Source organism: Cryptomeria japonica, chromosome 11, assembly GCF_030272615.1.
Source record: "Cryptomeria japonica chromosome 11, Sugi_1.0, whole genome shotgun sequence".
Taxonomy (NCBI): Eukaryota; Viridiplantae; Streptophyta; class Pinopsida; order Cupressales; family Cupressaceae; genus Cryptomeria; species Cryptomeria japonica.
Genome location: NC_081415.1, coordinates 363,019,401 through 363,042,360, shown reverse-complemented (window position 1 = coordinate 363,042,360; position 22,960 = coordinate 363,019,401). Strand labels below are relative to the sequence as shown.

Genomic DNA, 22,960 nt, shown 5'->3' with positions numbered 1-22,960 from the left:
TGTGTTTACAGCTTTCCATTGTTTAATCTCAATTCTGCAATCTTGTTACTAGTTCATACTTACACTTTAGGGTTAATAGTTGAACTTGCATCATTCTATCTATCATTTACAACAAAGGGATAGAAATCCTAATAGGTAGCCCGTGGCTCTCTCTTCCACAAAAAGAAGTAGCCAATTGTGTGATACCTCTAGGCTCTTTCGTATTCCGTAATTTGTGTCAAAAGGTAGGATTAGGACATGTTAGCCTAGTCTCGCTTTTTCCCCTACACAGTCACAAGAGAGGATAGACGTCCTCTGATGCCAAGAACGGATCTGCAACTCACACATACCAATTCTTCTCATATTCAACATATCTAATGAAGCCACAAATGCTTTCTTTTATTCTTTTTCCAAGGGTCCACTCAACTCTCATGGGCAATGTGGGATAAAAGATGAGCGATATAAAACATATATTAAAATATTCACTTATGTCTCCCTTGGGTACAGATCCCCATAAAATAAATATTAGAGTAACACTTTAATATTTTACAATTAAATTAAATGTTACTTTAATAAAACTTCAGGCATTAAAATGTATTAGCAATCGGACTCCGAATAATGCGAGTGATAGCTCGTCGGAAAGCTCTCACCGAGGAGTATCAAATCCAAACACCAAAACTGGCCTCCACTATGTCCTGCTGACTTACTAAATATAGTAAGTATATCTGAAACTGAGTAAATCAACTTCGTTTTGGCCCAAACTGGAAATGACTAGGCCAAAACACTCCAGGATCCCCTTAAACCCTTTGTTAGCCCTTGGGACCATGTAGAACAAGGCTAACGCAGACACACTTGGTCAACTACTAAAATGGGGACATTACACAAATACATACCATATAGCAAAGTGATATACCAAAAAAAAAAACAAGTTCAAGTTCTAAATAGTAAATACGTTCGAGTCAAATACATATTGTAGAGTCTAGACCACAAAACAAATCAATCTGTGAAGTCTGAATACATATTAATTTCATGGTTTCATATCATTGAAAACTACAAATCATAGATTGCATCTACGACTAAAGCTCAAAAACCTCTGTTGCTGCTGAGTGGGTGCTGAAGTAGATGGTGTTGCAGCAGCTGCTGCTGCTGCTGCAATATCCTGAACAGGTGAGGAATCTGCCTCTTCTAGATCAGCAAACTTATCTCCCGCCTCCTCACGTTCTGCCACCTCTGCCACCCATTCAACTGCCTCCCTCTCCATCTCATCTAACTGATCGTGAGTGATAAATGCATCCACATCAATATCACCAGTACCACCATCAGGTTCAGCAATCCAATCCGCTGTGTATGGATCAATCTCATCAATGTCAAGTGCGTCATATAAATTGTTCCCTTGTACCCTCTTTTCATGCAGTCGAAGGTTGTAATGCACATATTCAAGCACTATTGAGTCAACTTATTGCGTTTTTTTGTGTGAATGGCCTCAAAGACACTCCAGCTGCGCTGACAACCAGAAGCACTACAAGGCTGAGATAATATGTGGATTGCAAGCTTTTGAAGATTAGGCGTTGTGGCACCATAATCTTCCCACCATAGATCTGCAAGCATACAAATTGGCATTTATAACTTGGTAAAGATTTTTATAAACTTAAAGATTGAAATAAATGGTAAAATAGATTTAAGAACACATTTTTTTTCACCTAGCAGTAGGGTGTCTCTCTTACGAATACCAATAGGTGAAGAAAACAATGGCCCATCTGCCTTCTTGTACCTTTGCAACTCATCAACATTGAGGTCTTCAATATTTTCATCAAGAACCAACCTCTCAATACATGTGTCAAGACCAAGTTGAACCTCCTCATCTATTTTGAAGTGCAGGAGTAAAAGAACTTGGGGTTCAAATAGTAGGCAGCAACATAAATATGTTGGTGGAGTTGTCGGTTCCACCTTCAATCAATTATGGGCCATACGGGTTCATATTTGATCCTGTCTGACCCATACAAGTGTTGAATTGCCTCTTTGGCCTTATCCATGTCCTCATATAGATGCCCTATGGGGTTTCATTCACATCCACCATCCGTAGAACCCTCACCAATGGCTCTGACAACTAGACATGACAAATTTAACAAAAATCAGCAATGTGTAATATTAAAAAATTAAAAAAAACTCGTCAATTGAAATTTGAACATTGAAGACTTACATTGATGATCTCCTCCATGAGTTTGCCAAATCTATCATCAAAAATGACCTTCATGACCTTCTCTGCTTCAGGCTTCCTACATAAGAGCTCTCCAACCATCTTTCACTCACCAACATCCTCTTCAGGTTGGGCAATGCATGTAATATACTCTGTAGAAGTTTACTGGCTGCCACATATGCAGTTGCATTAGCAGTCACAACCTGAACAACATTCTGCACTCCCACTTCGGTCACCACCTCATCCAACATGTTGCTCAAGGTTTCTGCATTCTTCACTTGATCTGAGGCATCAATCGATTTTAAAAATACCACCTGTCCCCCTGAAGACACTAGAAAGTTTATGAGTGTCCTATTCCTACTATCCGTCCACCCATCAGATAAAATGGTGCAGCCATTCCTTTCCCAATTCCCCCTTTGTTGTTCCACCAGCTGATGTGTGTTTTGGACCTCATTCTGCAATAATGGCCCACTCAACTCATAACGACTTGGGGACTTGAACCCCTTACCTAAAATGGTCAATCCACTGACCATTTGCTCCAAATATGGACTCTCACCAATACTAAACGGAATATCGTTGTAAAACCAAAATCTAGCCACTGCTGCTTTTGTCTGTTGATGCACTTCCTTATTCCATGAAGTACCTAACAATCCGGGTTGCGCACCAGGAGTGTTAGAAGGAATGAAAAAACTCGATGTATTGCTGCCCACCCCAATATTTTCTGACCCTGTAGAACTGATATCTCTCATTGGGGCTGCCATTGCCTCTGTTGTCCTCTTTTTTTCTACCTTTTTTTGCTCATATTCTGAAAGTCTTGCTTTTGCCTCTCTTTCAACCTCTTCAGGACAATTTTGACATACCGTAATATTTTGTCCATTGATCTTTGCCAGGAGAATTTTGAGTCGGTATATGCCACCGGTCATAGTTTTTGTGCAATGGTTACAAATAACCTCTCCTAGCACTGCAGGTGGTTTGCCATGTTTCCACATAGGATCCCTCTTTCTACCACCACCTCTAGTTGCAAAAGCCATTATCTTTTATAAAAATTCGGAACACACCTAATAAAACAGAACAAACATGGATCAATATGCCCTTGATACATAATACATATTACAAAAATATTGGGTGGCAATATATGCCATGAAGAAAAAAATGTTGGTCTTTATTTAGCTGATATTGGAAATGGCATTAAAAGTCTAGACTCTATACACATTACGGACATTTTGAAATATACAGAAATTGAGAAAACAATTATGATCAAGTTTAGAAAAAGAGTGCTAGCAAATCACAAACTTATGAATGTATACAGCAAGTAAGGTGCATGATATTATATTATCGAAAAATCAGATAATGAACATCATAGATTCATAGGTATTGACATGATAACAATCGTATAAGGTTCTGGTTGCTTAAGAGTCAGAAAGGTTGTGGATTTGAGGGGCCTTTGAAGGATAAAATGCATGTACAAATATTGTGCAAAGAATGTCTCCATTGCTGTTTATATTTTTCTAGGAAGATCTTTGACGGTTGTAAAGGTTTTCTCTTGTCACACTTACTAACATGAATGTAATGAAGATTTGATATTGTGACAAAATTCTAATATATTACAAGCTTTGTAAGAGTCATTTGTTCACTACATATGGATTCATACAATTTCATTTGGATAACTAAGAATGTCATAACCCCACATTTTTTTGTAATTATTTAATAAAATACTCCTTATTTTTATTTTAATATATGTATTGATCATATTTTTTTTAATTAATTATTAATGTTAACTATTAAATTAATTATTAATGTTAACTATTAATTGAACTTTATCATGATATATAGACACATAATAAACTTATCATACAATGCAATATCAATATATAATATAAATTATTATATTGACACATAAATTATACATTAAAACAAAATAATAAATAAAGCATCCAAGAAATACCTTAAAACACCATACGATACTATTAAAACTTTATCAAAGCATTTACTAAACAAATAGTATTTAGCACATATTAAAGAAAAGGCGTACTACCTTAAGTAGACGCAACAAAGGAAACTACGGTGTTTATTAATTAAAACGCAAGGGTTAGTGCGGCTGGAGGAGGTAGCGGTGACTACCAACAGTCACCACCAATCATCGCAACATCCACGTCTCATGGAGGTAGCCGTTCACACACCCTCCCCGCCAATATTTAAAGTGCAAGCCGAAGGAAACGAAAGGGGAGAAAAGGAATACGGAGGTAACAAGGGGCGATAAAGCAGCAACAGGAGACGCAGGTAAGATTCTTACCGCATCAATTTAAATTTGCAATAATATCATCATTATTAATGGAGTTACATTCTGGTAAATAGATAATATTTATTTCATAAATGCATAAATTTTGTAGCTGTTAAAATTCAATATAATTATATTCAAGGATGGTTAAAATACATGTTTTTATATATATAGAAATTAGATTATGAAATCCAATATATATATATATATATATATATATATATGAATTCATCTACACATTATATAAATTAATAAATAACAGACAATTGCTATCTAAGGATGAATCACATAATGAAATTAAGGACTATAGGAATGATCTCTACCAAGATAATGAATAAGCAACTACATATCCAAACCCAGTGAGATAAATGAGGAATTAGGCAACAGGGATAGCAGGAACTAGGCCTCTGTCGGGTAGGCCACCCACTGCAGTTGACAAAGGGCTTCTGACAGTAGGGCCAAGGGGGAGTGTACCGCCCTTGGGCCTGATAAGCGCTACGGGCATCCTAAGGTAGCTTATCCTTTTTATCCCACTAGGAATTAAATATGGAATTGACTTATTGATAACAAGTGAACTCAAATGAATTTAGACTAATTACACCCTAGATGAATTAATCAATCATTAAAATTCATTGTTTACGTGTTTTCTTAGATTTACGAAGTTGGGACATTACAATTGGTATCAGAGCCACGATTCTGCCATCCTGTTAAGGGTTGTTAATGCAAACTTATCAAAGGAGAACCAGAGGAAGTAGTAACCACATGGGTGAACCATTGGAAAATGAACTTAGAACATTCATGGAAAACAATGATAGAAAAACTCAAGCTCTAATAGAGCAAAATGAAAAAACAAGTCAGGCCTTGCTTCAAGCCTTACAAGATATGAATACCACCATGAACACTCTTAGAAATCATTCCAATGGCAGAGAAGAAAACTCTAATCATTCTGAAAACACTCATAACACATCTTCCAGCTCCAGGATACAAAAACCCAATTTCCTACCTAGAGAGGGAAATAATAGAGAAGAAACAAATAACTCCTCCTTGAATAACACAGAAGAAATGGCCGTAGCCTATGCTGGATTAGGACCAGAAGTAAGAGAGGTTGTATCTTTTAGGGAGTTTTGTGAAGCAAAGAAAAATGAGACCCCTAGGAGAAAACCATTCAGCAAGGATCTAAAACACAAAGTGAATAAACTATCAATACCTAACTTTGATGGCTCCGGGAAAATATCAGCTCAAGCATGGATACAAAAACTAAATACATATTTAAATCTTAGCCCAATGAGAGAAGACGATGCAGTCCAATTTGCCATTTTACACCTAGAAGGTTTAGCCCATGAGTGGTGGTATCATGGCACCCTCACACAAGGTCATGACGGTATAACAACATATGACGAATTCACTCAAAAACTCATTAAGAGATTTGAGAGGAAACACCCACAAAAAGATTTCAAAGAATTAACCCTCTTAAGACAAAGGGGAACAGTGGAAGAATACATCACTGAATTTCAAAAAATTTCTGTAAGGGTCTCAGGAGTGGATGAGGACAAGCTCACCTATCTTTTTGTGGAGGGACTCAAAGACTCCATTAAAGGATTGATAAGAGCATTAAAACCCACTACCCTAGACGACGCCATTGATAAAGCTTTGGGCCTAGAAGACACTTCAACTTGGGAGAAACCCTCAAAAACATTCACTAAAAATACACATATTAAAGAATGGCCTAGGAAGGGAAGCACCTTTAAAGAAAGGGAAGAGCTTAAGAGAAAGAACGTATGTTACCATTGTCATGAGAAATGGGAATATGGTCACAGTTGCAAAGAAGGAAATGAAAGAGATATGCTTAAGAAAAAAAATCTATGCTTTAAGTGCAAAGAAAAGTGGCAACCGGGTCACATATGTGGGAGGAAGAGCCAAGCCCACAACTTGGAAGCCTTATCTAGTGAACCCCCAAGCAAAAGAGAAAAAATTACCGAAGAGATGCAAGTATCATTAGCAGCAATTTCCGTAGCCTCAAAACACCATCCCTTTAGAATCAAAAGTGCGATAAAAGGGCAAAGAGTAATTGCACTACTGGATAGCGGGGCTACCCACAACTTTATTGATAAAAGCCTAGTTAAAAGATTGAAGCTGACAACACAAGAGTTTAAAGGTTTCCAAGTAGCCCTTGCCGATGGATCCACTTCCTCATGTAACCAAAAAATCCTTCAATTGAGCATAACATTAGGGAAATACCCTACCAAAGAAGATTTCTATGTGGTCGAGTTAGGGGATTCAGATGTAATCCTAGGAATTCCTTGGATACATTCCTTGGGAAGATTCTATCTCGATCACTCTAAATTGGAACTAGGTTTCACTCGAAATGGACAGGAAGTGTTAATCAAAGGGTTGCATGATGGCACAACCAGAATGGTAACCTCCAAAAGAATGGAAAGGATTTTTAGACGTAGTCAAGGAGAGTGGGCTGCCCAATGCATGATACTAGACCAAAATTCAAACCAAGGGGAAGCCATTCATGTTGATATTAAACCCATTATTAGAAAACATAAAAGGGTGTTTGAAGACATCCCAAAAGGACTGCCACCCAAGAGGGGGTTTGAACACACTATTGAACTTGAAGAAGGTGCAAAACCAGTAATCACCACCCCTTATCGCCATCCAAGGGGCTATAAGGAAGAAATTGAGAAAGCTATCAAAGAGCTTCTAGAAATGGGGCACATTCAACCTAGCTCCAGTCCTTTCGCCTCCTCTGTTGTACTGGTAAAAAAGAAGGATGGGACCATGCGGATGTGCATTGATTATAGAGCACTCAACAAGAAGACTATAAAGAACCGATACCCTATCCCTAGGGTGGACGAACTTATAGACGAATTACATGGAGCAGTATACTTTTCAAAAATAGATTTGAGATCAGGATACCATCAAATAAGATTGAGGAAGGAAGATGTTCCCAAAACAGCTTTCCGATGCCACTATGGCCACTTTGAGTTTTTGGTCCTTCCATTCGGCCTTACAAATGCCCCTGCCACTTTCCAGTCATGCATGAACCACATCTTCAGGGGACAATTAAGAAAGTTCCTGTTAGTATTCTTTGATGATATATTGATTTACAGCAAAACTTGGGAAGCACACTTGAGACATATAGATGAAATTTTGGGCCTAATTGAACAACATTCTCTTTTTGCCAAAATGTCAAAATGTGAGTTTGGGATGGAAGAAATTTTGTATCTTGGTCATAAGATCAGCACCCATGGAGTTAAGGTGGATGAAGAAAAAATTGAAGCCATCAAAAATTGGCCAAAGCCCAGAACCCTCACTCATCTCAGAGGTTTCCTAGGTTTATGCAGTTACTATAGAAGATTTGTTAAAGGATTTTCAAAGCTAACTTCTCCCTTAACCAATTTAACTAAGAAGGGAGCATTCTTATGGTCAGATGAAGCCCAATCCGCATTTGAAAAACTTAAAGAGGTAATGAGTTCTTGCCCGGTCTTAGCAATTCCGGACTTTTCAGCACCCTTTGAGCTTTATTGTGATGCCTCAGGAGAAGGCATTGGAGCTGTCTTAATGCAAAAGAAGCATCCCATAGCTTTCAAAAGCAGGAAACTTAGAGACACAGAAAGGACCTATTCAGTTTATGATAAAGAAATGCTGGCTATTATGCATGCACTAGAGAAGTTCAGACAATACCTGATCTGTGGGAAGTTTATAGTTAAAACTGATCATAACAGCTTGAAGTTCTTTCTCAATCAAAAAGATTTGAATGATAGACAATAGAAATGGGTGAGTAAACTTCAGGCATATAATTTCGACATAGAATATATGAAAGGGAAATATAATGTTGTGGCAGATGCTCTCTCAAGGAAACCTTACTTGGGGTCTTTATCAATCCTATCTATAGATTGGAAAGCAGCTCTAAGTACCGAATATGCTAAAGACGAATTCTCTAGCAACATTCTAGATGGGAAAGAAACAGATGAAAATTATCGGGTAATTGATGATCTCATCCTCTACAAAAACAGAATCTATATTCCATCCGGATCCAATATGAAAGTAGACATTATAAAGACTTACCATGACCTTCCTTTAGCAGGTCATCAAGGGTATTATAAGACCTACAAGCAGATCAGAGAAATATTTTCATGGAAAGGGCTGAAGGAAGATGTATTGAGGCATACCCAAGAGTGCATGGTGTGTCAAAGAAATAAAGAAGAACACACTTTCCCTTCAGGGTTACTCCAACCACTACCCATCCCAAATCAAAAATGGGAGAGTATATCCATGGACTTCATAACAGGACTCCCAAAGGTACAGAATAAAGATTGTATTTTTGTAGTAGTAGACAGATTAACAAAATATGCACATTTTATGGCCATTCCTTCAAGTTTTGGAGCATCTCACGTAGCCGACATCTTCTTTAAAGAAATCTTCAAGTTACATGGTTTACCCAAGAATATTGTGAGTGACAGAGATAGACGATTTCTTAGCATATTTTGGCAAGAACTATTCAAACTAGCAGGGACAGAGTTAACACCAAGTACCAGTTATCATCCACAGACCGATGGGCAAACAGAAATAGTAAACAAATGGATAGAAGGTTATCTAAGGAATTATGTTTCAGGTCAGCAAAATGCTTGGGTCAAATGGCTGCATCTTGGAGAGTATTGTTACAACACAACCCATCATATGTCAATTCGATGAGTCCCTTTAAAGCCCTCTACGGGTATGAAGCAACATCCTTTGGGGATCTCATCCGCTCCGAAAGTCATGTACCAGGTGCAAAAGATTTCCTCCAGCAAAACACGGATATCATGAATGCCCTTAAAGATAACCTTCACCAAGCACAGAATCAACAGAAAATGTATGCAGACAAAAAAAGAATTGAAAGATCTTTTGAAGTAGGAGACTTGGTATTCTTAAGACTCCAGCCTTATAAGCAAACATCCATTAAAATCAGTGGAGCTGAGAAATTGAAACCACGATTCTATGGCCCTTATAAAATTTTGAGAAGGATAGGGGAAGTGGCCTATGAATTAGAGCTACCAGATCACAGTAAAATACACAATGTATTTCATGTATCACAACTAAAAAAGGTTTTAGGTCAACACATTTCCCCTTGTACCGAGCTACCCCCAATTGATAATGAAGGGAAGTTGATTTTGGAGCCTGAGCTTATCCTTGACAAGCGAGAAAGAGAATTAAGAAGGAGGACCATAACGGAGTATTTAGTCAAATGGAAGAACCTTCCTAGGGAAGATGCCACATGGGAGGGAGATGAGACTATTAATCAACTTAATCCCAGATTGCTTGAGGACAAGCAATTTTGAGTGGGGAGGGCTGTCATAACCCCACATTTTTTTGTAATTATTTAATAAAATACTCCTTATTTTTATTTTAATATATGTATTGATCATATTTTTTTTAATTAATTATTAATGTTAACTATTAAATTAATTATTAATGTTAACTATTAATTGAACTTTATCATGATATATAGACACATAATAAACTTATCATACAATGCAATATCGATATATAATATAAATTATTATATTGACACATAAATTATACATTAAAACAAAATAATAAATAAAGCATCCAAGAAATACCTTAAAACACCATACGATACTATTAAAACTTTATCAAAGCATTTACTAAACAAATAGTATTTAGCACATATTAAAGAAAAGGCGTACTACCTTAAGTAGATGCAACAAAGGAAACTACGGTGTTTATTAATTAAAACGCAAGGGTTAGTGCGGCTGGAGGAGGTAGCGGTGACTACCAACAGTCACCACCAATCATCGCAACATCCACGTCTCATGGAGGTAGCCGTTCACACACCCTCCCCGCCAATATTTAAAGTGCAAGCCGAAGGAAACGAAAGGGGAGAAAAGGAATACGGAGGTAACAAGGGGCGATAAAGCAGCAACAGGAGACGCAGGTAAGATTCTTACCGCATCAATTTAAATTTGCAATAATATCATCATTATTAATGGAGTTACATTCTGGTAAATAGATAATATTTATTTCATAAATGCATAAATTTTGTAGCTGTTAAAATTCAATATAATTATATTCAAGGATGGTTAAAATACATGTTTTTATATATATAGAAATTAGATTATGAAATCCAATATATATATATATATATATATATATATATATATATATATGAATTCATCTACACATATTATATAAATTAATAAATAACAGACAATTGCTATCTAAGGATGAATCACATAATGAAATTAAGGACTATAGGAATGATCTCTACCAAGATAATGAATAAGCAACTACATATCCAAACCCAGTGAGATAAATGAGGAATTAGGCAACAGGGATAGCAAGAACTAGGCCTCTGTCGGGTAGGCCACCCACTACAGTTGACAAAGGGCTTCTGACAGTAGGGCCAAGGGGGAGTGTACCGCCCTTGGGCCTGATAAGCGCTATGAGCATCCTAAGGTAGCTTATCCTTTTTATCCCACTAGGAATTAAATATGGAATTGACTTATTGATAACAAGTGAACTCAAATGAATTTAGACTAATTACACCCTAGATGAATTAATCAATCATTAAAATTCATTGTTTACGTGTTTTCTTAGATTTACGAAGTTGGGACATCACAAAGAATGCTTTCTGTAATGTTTGTAACTTTGTACTTTGATGGTGCATGTCCCCAGATTAATCCATTTATCAAAGACTAAGCATCATTGCATATGGAGGATCAATATTGAGGATGTTTAATAAATTAATACTAATGAATAACGTTCAGTCTATATGCAGAGAATAAAGTTTTTTTAATTACGAATTGTCATTGAACAATGGTGGCATGAATAACCATGATTGAACAATGGTGGCATGAAATTTGAATAACCCTGTTGATCACCATCAATCAGATCAGATCAGAATTCTTGTTAAGTTACAAGCATCGAACCAAACCTGGAAGTGACGATTTGGAGTCTAGACGTCAGGCAGGAGGGAAGTCGCAGAGGGATGTCAGGCGTTGGGCGTCGGGTAGAAGGGAAGTCGTGGGCAGAGCCGCAGTCACATGTTCCGGCCAAAAAAAAAACCTTTTTGCTTTCATTTTGCACGACCCTTTTTACATTTTAGGGTTCGCGACTTTAGTTTTTATTCTTTTTTTTTAATGCCAATTTTCTACATTTTAATCGTGATTTTTTTTGACTTCGAATCAGGATTTTTTCCGAATAAATCGGACACGATTTCAATGAAGATTTAATCGTTTGGGCAAAAGACTCGCGATAAATCGCGATTTGCCCGATTTTTTGACAATTTTTACATCCTTGGGAAATAGAAATGTTCGTAGCTAGAAACTTAGCATAGGTATAACCCAAAAGGAAATGGAAAGACAAACTGACCTTTTAAATGCTTTTTCATTCACGAATGTTGGTTAACATTATATAATGGCATGTATTCTAGATACTATCCTTATGAATTCAAGCACTTAAAAATGATCGAGTGTCTAATTCTAATACTTCATATATGCCACTTGGTAAATGTGTTTATTGCAAAACAAAGTATATATCGGTTTTTGTTTTCAAATGCAAGTTGCCAAGTGCAGAACAGAATGTAATTTTCCACAAAATCAACCTATATCTAAAAGTCTAAGTTGGAAAAATATTAGCAGGTTGAGAATAACCACTAAAATTTGATGTAAGGAATTAATAAATTTCACAGCTAAAAACTTGACATGAATTTACCTCAAACCAAATTGGAAAAGTAAACCAACCTGTATAACAAAATCTGCGGCAGGTTGCCCTTGTCCAGAAAGCTTTGGTCGAATCCCCGAGTAGTCCGGTCTTAAAGTTCCATCTTTTAATTTGGGATAATAATTCCTGATTTTTGGATAAAAAAGTTCTGCACGTCGATGATCAACTGTATATTCAAACCTTCAAAGAAGAAAGATCAGCTATGAATCATTAACTGTTTTATATTCATAAATATAAATATTTAGATCCAGAAAATCCAGCTAATATGACAGCAACAAAGAACCTATAATATTCCTTTTGAGACAGTTTTTATCTTTCTTTTGATTATAATGGGATGTCTATAATTACCATTTGAAAAGTTTGAAATTTTTTGCAACATCTTGAACTAATATCAATCAATATTTCTTCCATGAATTTGGTTTAGAAGTTTAGATAATTATCTAGAAGGCATATGATTGGATCAAATGTCAATTTTCCCACCAGAAAAAAATAACTAAAATGTAGTCACAAATCCCACAATAAGAATGAAATGCTACTTGGAGAAAAAATAACAAAGTAAAGCTATAAAACAGAAACTGGAGACTAAAGCTGCCATGGCTAAAATCATACTAGTTGTACCTCACCAATGATTCCTGAATCCTAGCCCATACAAGATTACTTGGATTACGCACTCCAACATATTTAGTGACAACAGTGACCTCAACAAATCTTTCTCTAACAATGGAAGCAAACAATACTCTACAATCTATGTAAAAAACTATGGGCCATTAGGACTTAATTTATGAACAGGACCATGGCCATGATTACAGAAAGGAAACATCTAGCAAGAGGAAGATTAAATTTGTATCCTTCACAAAACATGGATGGTCGATAAAAGCTTGTGTTAGATACAGACATTGAACTCAATCGTGCTATGTTTTAATCATAAGTGATGGCAGAGGCAACAACTTAATCAATATATTGTAATCATCCACAACTGAATTTGGACAGAAAAACTACATTCTTATTGTTAGTGGCAACTAAAATATGATAAAATGTTCAAAACCAATAATACCTTTCACACCATCCCAAGCCCTCCACTCATTTCCTCTCCCTTTCCCTCTCTTTCTCTAGTCTCCACTTATCTCGAGTACAACTATAGTATTTCAAAATGTAATAATGATTTTGTGAGAAACATACAAGGAACTCAAACATAGTAATTTTAATAATGCTAAAAAATGATGCCTAAATTTTACAATCAAACTCTAATGCAGAAGATACTCCTTTGTCCAATAAAAGACAATATTATGCCAGCTAATGTTAATATTCAATCTCATATGTTCTTGCACTGATCCTAGCTAAAGGAACCATATTATGGTGAAGGCATATGCACTCCATAGTAGAGGTCAGATGTTCAAATCTAGAAGGAGTGGAATTGTACACCTTACTGACCAAAAATCGAATGAAAATGGAAAACAATCCCCTGGAAATCAGAAACAATCTAGAAGCAGCACAAAGGCAATTAAAACATGATAGCATTTGGCTTCTCCACCCTAGGTTTGATAAATAGGTGGAAATTTGATGGGCTGAAGCCAATCATATGCAGGGCCATGACATGTCTAGATTCATGGGCAAACACAATCATCTTCAATATAGAATGGAAACACTGAGTTGGTTGTGTAGTCATCTGATCTCATCAAGCACAACAAAAGTTAGGCCAGCTTAAACAGCATATTAGAGGCATGAGACCAACAAATAACTACTACTCCCATTTACTTCCATCTGTCTCCTTAGCTTCTTCACACTGTTAGCCCCTTGGCTCAATGACCTTTAGCACCTCACTCTTAATATTTACTCCCCGCTTTTACTAAGCACCATCTACTTTTGACTCCTAGCTATAGTTAAATGTATTCTTGTAAGATTTCCCAATGGCTTAGAGTACCCTTTCAGTGCCACATTCAAATATAGTCTTGTAGCGGCAAGATAGTCATTGTTTTTAATTCATTTACACAATTCCTTTTCTTTCAACAAAATTTCAAGATACTTCATCATTGTATCATTTTCCCCGAACACTCTGACTTGAGCATATCATACTCATCAATGATCATCACACTTCTCCCTATATACTTCCCTATTTATTGGCATGCCAAGGTTTGATTAAACATCATATGCTTTGAACAGGTGAAAGTCTAGAGGTGCATCTAAGCATCTAAGTCTTTGGTTCAGCTCTCCAAGCTAGGTATAAACTTTCATTGTATCATCATCTTACAAATTCATTGTTGGCCTTCAAAATCGATATGGAAAAATAAAGTCAAAATAAGAGAAAAAGCAAGAAAAACAAACACGTGACTGTACATATCCTATTGGCACACCTCTACTCTAGATGAAAGCTCAAACTCCACAGTTAGCCTCCTTAAGAACCAGAGATCCAATGGAGTCGAACATACTGGTTGTTTGAGTTAGGAGGCCACCTATGCATCATACAAACTGCCTTCTTGCTCACATCTGCAACCAATTCTCATAGTTATTGTTGGCTCTGATAGCTCCCAGGGAGCAAAGGAAATATCATAGGTAGGTGGTCACCTTCTATAATCTTCAAATCCTATAACCATCTGTTGGCAACTTCAAATTTGAAAGAAATTTGAAGTGCCTATGATAGAAAATAAATTGCAGCACTCAGGGATACATTTGTGAAAATTTGCCTAAGTAACTCAATTTGGAGAGCTACAAGTTGGAGCCCGGTAAATATTATGAGAAATGGCTTCGGGGATGTGTTCACTTGCTATCAGTAAGCATATTAATCAAGTTATAGCCTCCCATGATTAGGATAGACACATTTTTTATGCACCTAGTTTGAGGGGTCAACAAAGGTTCACTATGTGCACAGTTTCAAAATTGATTGAGTGGCCTACTTCAGAGGTTTGCATTTTACAACTAACTGATTTTCATGTCAAACTACTTGTTCCCCTGTCTTGTCAGCATATTTGTGTACCCATTCGTTCATTCTCAGACCCCCAAGACATCATTTGACATATTTGCCAGGTCGAAACCATTTGTAATTTGTCATATTTTGCAGTTTGCACAGTGAAATGTTTTTCAGAGAGCTCACTTTGAGCATTCATATTTCACATCCAGATGATTATTACATCAAGCCAATATTTTTCCGTGATTCTCCACATCTAAATGAGCTAATATACCAGTTTATAGAATCCCCACATTTCATTTGATGTCTTTTCCAGGTCAAAACTGTTAGCGGCATTATTGTACACAAACATAAGACTAGTTAATTATGTGTAATTGTTTTGGTTAGTTGGCAACCGAGGGGTGGTCGTTGCGGTGCGACGGTTGGCGCTCGCACCCCCTCGGTATCTTTATATACTTCCGAATGTAACTTGTAAAAAAAAAACAATTAGGAATGAAATAACATCTCTTATACTTGTCTGATATCTATGGCGTTATCATTTTGCATTACGTGTTTTATCTGTGTGCTTTAAGTTATTCACCCGAGAGGGTAAACATTTGGTGCCGTTGCCTAGATGTACTCGGGAACGGAAGACGCGGATGGCGCATGGACACGATGGGCCTACCCGTCAGTGAGATTAACCTAGAGGCCGACGACGCGCAAACGGAACAATCATCGTGGGATGCAGAGTGTGATGGCAAGAGGCGAAGGGGAAATTGAACCCTGTAATAATCCCGGCACAATGTTGAGATAAATTGTGGCCGAAAGGAAAAATAATAAAAGTTTTTTTTTGTACATGGCATGTGCTTGCTATGTACGGAAGTGATTTATGCCCAATATATTTTAATGGCAAAATCAATATTAAAGCCATCAAAGTAGCCCTGCATTCTGATTTTTATCTTTTAACCCAATGACCTACACATTAAACCAATTGGTTCCTTGAGTTCTTTGTAGTTCAATGATAAGTTCTCAAACCTTCATGACATCGTTTGCTATTTTTTCAAAGTGCATTTGAAACAGGATTTGAAAAGGTCATGAAAGGTTCCAGTGCAAAAAATAGAAAGTAGTCAACTTTGAGGTTTAAAATCTCACACTCCAAGCAATGTCATAAGAATCCACTTTGCAGTATGATTCCCAACATATTAGTCTATGTTCCAGTCAGTCACCATGATCTCAAGTCATCATTTGATCAGTTTTTGAAGGCAGTTTCCAGAGGCTCCGAGCTTGTTTTGATCACTTTGCAAAAGGTTAAGAATTCTAATTCCAGTGATTATGTGCTTTGTATTTTTCTACCCAAGTGCGTCCATGAATGGTTTCAGTTCAGTTTTAGGGCCCCGTTGTTCGCAAGCGAAAAAAAATTAGGTCGGGCCCGCAAGGGACCCAACCTATTTTATGGCATTTGTATTCTCCGAATTAGCAATAATATTCTATTATTTAAATCAACTTTTTGATTTAAATAATAACATGCATGTGAGAATAAGTCTTGTTTTGGTTTAGATATGCTTATAAAGGCCAAAGGCTTGTCTGGTGGGACTTCACTCCAAGGTTTGCGGCCAAAAGGAAAAGGGGTTTTAAATGAGTTTTATTTTAAAGCATTGTTTAACAATGATTTAATACATTATTGAAAACATTTCCAAAGGGGCCCACCTTGTTTTCATAATGAAAAGGAATACTCGGAGCTCGGCAAAACAAAAATGAGGCTTTAGCAAGCCCCGGATAAGTAGCCACAGCAGCAGGAGGTGAAATTCGATTTACATCCATGAGAACAATTGTTCTTGGAAGGTCGTTGAGAGCATCTTTGAATTTGGGCAAGCTCCGAGTGAAAATTCATTGTGCCCTATATTTGTGGTGCTAGGGTTTTGCAGGTGTTTCGAAGAAATGAGGTCTTATGGAAGCCATTATCGTAGGAGATACATAGCGAGCTTGATAAAAAAAGATTTAGAAGCTTTTCAGTGAACACAATGGCAGGTTTGAAGCTAAATTCCACAGTCTACCCAGCATCTTCTCTGCCTGTGCCAATATGAGAGCTTTGGAAAGTGTCGTGGGCATCTATCAAATGCAGAGAAATTTTTCTAATGTTGAAATTGCAACTGCCAAAGATGTATGCAAAATGTGGAAGTAAGGACAGAGGACATGAATTTTTCAAAATGCCCCAAAGAAATATGATCTCATGGCGGCAAAAGTCAAAGAGCATGCATAGAAATAGAATGATTTGTGAAAAAAAAAACTTCAGAGGTTTTCAAGCGAGTGTGAGTCTTGAGCCAGCATCTTTCTTAACTATGTCAATACTAAAGATTTTGAACAAGGTATACACAAAGATATGTGTGGAATGTGGAGTCACTGACCAAATATGTGAGCTGTTGACAAAATGCACCAAAGAAATGTGGTATTGAAGATGCCATGATTGCAGCATTTGCTCAAAACGTATTTGATGAAAAGGTTGAAGAAACCCATGCAAATGCATTTGGCAGGAGTAGAGCCAAATATTACAGCCCAAAGCTAACATCCTCTTAGCACTCTAGTATGGGAGCTTTGGGAAATGGTTTGGACAGCCATCGAAGCATAATAGAAGGGGTAATTCCGTTAGATATTATAGTTGGGACTATTCTGGCAGTGATTCAGTTCTACGGTTAAGGTTAAATGGTAGTGGTGCAAACCCTAAGTCAAATGTTAATGGTGTTGGTTGCAGAGAGGAAATGAATACTTTCTATCGTTTTTGGACTTATTTCCTAAAAACAATTGTCAATCGCTCTATGTATGATGAGTTCAGAGGATTAGCACAGGAGGATGCAGTGGCAAAATATAATTATAATATGGAATTTCCAGAATTAAGATGACAATGTGCAACTGTGCAATAAGTGAGAATTAAAAGAAAGACTATGCATGAGTAATTGGTGATTTCTGTTGCCGGGAATAATCATTATGTTATGTTGTTTATGTTGTCGTCGGTAATAATGAGTTACGGCGGTCAGTTAGTTAGCCGACGGGTAGGTAGTTGGAGTCACGACGGTTGTGTCGCACCCCTTCGGGTATTATATATTGTGTACCTTTTCTTCAAAGTAGGATCATGTTAGTCGTGTCAGATGTAATGTTATAAGCACTTATTGTACATGGACTGTGGAATTAATATAGAGGCTGGCTATTTAATATATTTCCATTATGTTCTGTGCATTTACTTTCTGCATTTAACCGTTTACCCGAGAGGGCAAACATTTGGCGCCGCTACCTAGACGTACTCGGGTAAACGGTTAAATGCAGAAAGTAAATGCACAGAACATAATGGAAATATATTAAATAACCAGCCTCTATATTAATTCCACAGTCCATATACAATAAGTGCTTATAACATTACATCTGACACGACTAACATGATCCTACTTCGAAGAAAAGGTACACAATATATAATACCCGAAGGAGTGCGACACAACCGTCGCGACTCCAACTCCCTACCCGTCGGCTAACTAACATGAAAACCCGAAGTACGCAAATGAACCAGGTGCTGTTCACGGAGCAGGCCACGACATCCGCCCCAGCGGGTACCGGCCAACATACTAACACAACGGCATCATCTGGAGGATATCGGGACAACAGACGCGGCGGCAGGAGGAATAGCAACAATAACAATAACGGAAGCCGTATCCAGTATGACGCCAAGGGCCGGCCAATTATCCAATGTAGGGCCTGTAATCAGTGGGGGCACTTCACCCGTGATTGCACGAAGGAAGCCACCCCTCAGCACCTCTGTCGTTGGTGTGGGCCAGGCGACCATGAGGACGCAAATTGCTCGCAGGCAGGGGTTAATCTCCTCAACATTGAGAAGGTTGAGAAGACTGGTGAGAAAGAAGTACTGGCGATCACCCACGCCCAGACGAAAAAAGCCACTTATCCCGACCCCCGTACGGAGAAGGAGAGATTACGGGAGGCAAAGGCCAATATTGAACGTGAGATGACGACCGAACGACGGGACAACGAGGTGGCGAGTACATCATCCCGTACGAAAGCGGAAAATAACATCATTGGGCAAATCTTGCAGATGGAGGTGCCGATAAAGGTAAAAGACCTTCTAGACTCTATGCCACAATTGAGGACTGCCATCCTCACCAATGTGCAAAGCACCGCAGCGTCGAGTGCACCACAGGTACGGGTTCCCGCCACCGCATCGTCGAGTGCACCACAGGTACGGGTTCCCGCCACCGCATCGTCGAGTGCACCACAGGTACGGGTTCCCGCCACTGCTTCGAAGAGTACATCACAGGTGGAGGTTTCCGTTAGCCCTTCGACTGACCCGATGTTACTAGCCTTGAGCAATGGTAGACACCCAGCTGTGGTAGAAATGGGTATCCGTGGGGCCATTCTGAAGGACACCATTGTGGACGGGGGATCTGGGGTGAATGTACTACCAGAAGAAACATGGAAGCGGCTGGGGAAGCCCACCCTGTGGCCACCCACATTCAACCTGGTGGGAGCGAACCAACACGGCATTAAGCCACTCGGCCTGTTGATGGCCCAGCAAGTGACAATTGGTACGCAACCATTCTTGTTAGATTTCGTGGTTATTCCCTCGAAGAAGAAAGGCTATGACGCCATCCTGGGGAGAGCGTGGTTGATCAACGCGAGGGTAAACCACAACTAGAAGAAAAATACATTTTCCATGGAGAAGGGAGGGCGGAAATATACCATTGACCTACACACCCAAGATGTTGGCGAAGAGCTCGCCTCTTCCGACTCGAACTCAAAGGACTCTAATAAAGGGGAAGGGGGTCCCGATGAAAGCAAGGGCAAGAACGCGATGGAGCCGAACAGTGAAGGGGTGCTCGAATTGGAGGGATGTTCTGAAGATGAGGTATGCTCACTTAACGGGCTCTTCCACTAGCAAATGGAGGATTATGAAATGTTCCAAAGCTACAGGCTCGAAGTAGAGGAACCAGAGCAACCAACAGAGGTGTACCTGCCGGAATACAAAGAATATTGGAAGGGAGATGCCTCAAACCCTGGTGACGTAGATAATCTGAAGAACAATTGTGTTGGCAACGATTGGAACCTTGTGTGGAAGGCCACAGTCTTCAAAATCTTTATTATTCTTCTTCTTCTTATGTACGGGAACGAGGTCGTGGTCCTTGTAGAATTTGTGGTTCCAGGTCTTCCGATGGCCATTGAAAATAGATTGGCCACCAATGGGTACAAATTGAAACCCTACCACGCAAAGCGCGCAGGGGACCCGAGAGGCCGGACAGACACCCGAGAGCCCGGAGGGGGACCCGAGAGGATGGAGGGGGACTCGAGAGGCCAGGCAGGCGACTCAAGAGGCACAGGACCATAGCAGGCGACTCTCGGGCGAGGAAAACCGAGAAGGATGAAGGGCAATCCCAGAGACAAGGGACCCGATCGTATGACAGGCGACCGTACGGTCAAAATATAAAAATGAAAAAATCGTACGGTCGTACGACAGCGACCGTACGGTCAAAAAAATTTATATAAAAAAAAAAGGAACGGACCACCGTGCGGTGGTAACACCGGCGGTGGTAACATCGACGGCGACCACCGTGCGGTGGTAACACCGACGGTGACCACCGTGTGGTGGACCACCAGTGGTGGTAACACCATACGGTGGACACCGGCGGTGGCACCCGCAACTACAAAGCCGCACAGCACGTAGCCCGCAGCCGCACAACTCACCCGCCCGCACACTCACGCGCCAAACAGCGCACAGCCATGCAACCGCACAAACACACACACAGTCGCTTCGTCGTCAGTGGTCACTGTACGGTTGAACTACGTTGGGCGTGCGGAAGGAGGACCGTACGGTGTGCACAGTTGAGCATGTTGTCGGTATGCTGGAGGTGTGTCCGTACAGTAAGAAGGATGTCGACCGCACGGGAAGGTGGCCGCACGATCGGAGGTGCCAGTGGAGGTGTATCCGTATGGTAAGAAGGGTGTAGGCCGCACGGGAAGGTGGCCGCATGATCGGAGGTGCCAATGTTGTTGTTGACCGTACAGGGAGGTTGTATGGCCGGGGTGCCATCAAGGGCATTACAGTGCCAAAAAAAAAAAAAAAAACGACGACGGCCAGATTTAAAATGATTTGCTGGAGTTTGAAGCCAGGACACTAGAAATTCAGAGTGGAAAAGAAGGGTTTTTGGCATCTTAAAATATCACTGAAATGTTGTGCGCCATGGACTTTCGTATGGTTCTGAGGGTTGTAAATTGGTGTTGGCGGCAGGGGCGCTGCCCCTCGACCCCGCTGGGGGCGTTGCCCCCAGACCCCCAATTTATTTTTTGAGCTACAATACACTTTTTCGAGTTGGGCGAAGGGCATCTGAGAAGTCATGGTACGTGTGGGTTGTTCCGTACGGTGAGAAAGAAGCCTAACGCTAAGCATTGGCGGGAAGCCATAAACCGTAGAGGGAGACGGATTTGGAGGTTGGGAACAAACAGAGTTTGAGGGAAGGCATTGCAGGTCCGCGCAGTTGTATGACAGCAGGGAGTTATTCAGTTCAGTTTTTGGCCTTTGGGGAGTGTGATGGAGGATTTGAGGTGTCTCCTAGCATTTGTGCCAGCGGATTGTGGCCACCTCCAGGCATGACTGGTACGCTTTGAGGAACTCGGAGTATGTCTCGGCTGGACGTGAGGTTGCCTTGGTGGATGCACAGAGGGCTCGGGAGGAGCTGACCACCAGGTTGGAGGCAATAGTCACGTGAGACTTAGTTCAGCGTACCCATGAGTTGGATGCCGGGAGAGCAGCACAGGTGGCTATCGAGGACAAATTGGCTAGGGAGACAGTATCATTTGAGTAGCAGTTGGTGGAAGCTGAGACTGAAAAACGTGTTTTGCAGACAAGTTTGGGTTAGGCACAGGAGGACTGTGATGGCAAAGGAAGCAATATTGGTGAAATCCGCACTTGAGCATCGGATGGTAGCAAAAAAGGGTTTTCAGGTGAGGATGCAAGAAGTGTATAAGATCCGGGCCCGACTGGCGTCAGTAGTTCCTGCCGTTCATCTCTATTTTGTATTAAGTCGTCGGAGTCGACTTCTTTTCTTGGGGGGGATGATGTTGCCGGGAATAATCATTATGGTATGTTGTTTATGTTGTCGTCGGTAATAATGAGTTACGGCGGTCAGTTAGTTAGCCGACGGGTAGGTAGTTGGAGTCGCGACAGTTGTGTCGCACCCCTTCAGGTATTATATATTGTGTACCTTTTCTTTGAAGTAGGATCATGTTAGTCGTGTCAGATGTAATGCTATAAGCACTTATTGTACATGGACTGTGGAATTAATATAGAGGCTGGTTATTTAATATATTTCCATTATGTTCTGTGCATTTACTTTCTGCATTTAACCGTTTACCCGAGAGGGCAAACAATTTCAATTGCCAATTATTGTTTTAGTTTGAAGTTGGTTATTTTCATAAAAATAAACCAAAAACAACAAGGTACTTCTCATCAGACTTGGAAAATACTTTCAGAGAAAAGGGCAAGTAAATGAAGGAAACGGACAGCATGTTAGTTACATAAAGTGAGCACATGGGAAAGTAAAATTTTCTCGTCATGGGGAATTAGTTTTACTATAAAATGGGTACAATGTAGCAGAAAATAAAAAATTTCGCCAAGGTAAAATGTTGTCACTAAAAGCAGAAATCACTCCACAATTTACTGCTGATTTTACCCCAAAAATGAGAAGGGTGAAGCAAGAAAATAATTTTGAAAAAGGGGGAAAACATTTCAGTAGATGTAAAATGCCTTAATAAGTGGATGCTCTTCAGAAAAAAATAATGTGGTAAGCGGTAAGAAGCCTTTCATCTGAAATTAGGATGTTTTCACATGAATGTGAAAGAGTTA

General features: G+C 39.4%; 1 protein-coding gene across 3 annotated transcripts in view; it reads right to left on the bottom strand.

The window, feature by feature from the left end:
• Nucleotides 1-22,960, bottom strand: part of LOC131049227 (L-2-hydroxyglutarate dehydrogenase, mitochondrial) — a 170,913-nt gene that overhangs the window by 69,473 nt on the left and 78,480 nt on the right. For 2 of the 3 annotated variants that reach the window (XM_057983271.2, XM_057983272.2), the window contains exon 4: nt 12,206-12,365. In XM_057983271.2, the coding sequence (XP_057839254.2) occupies nt 12,206-12,365 (160 nt within the window). Of the gene's footprint in view, nt 1-889; nt 1,578-1,679; nt 2,087-2,179; nt 3,235-12,205; nt 12,366-22,960 lie in introns of those variants that run through there. The other variant, XR_009359377.1, reaches the window with a different exon arrangement.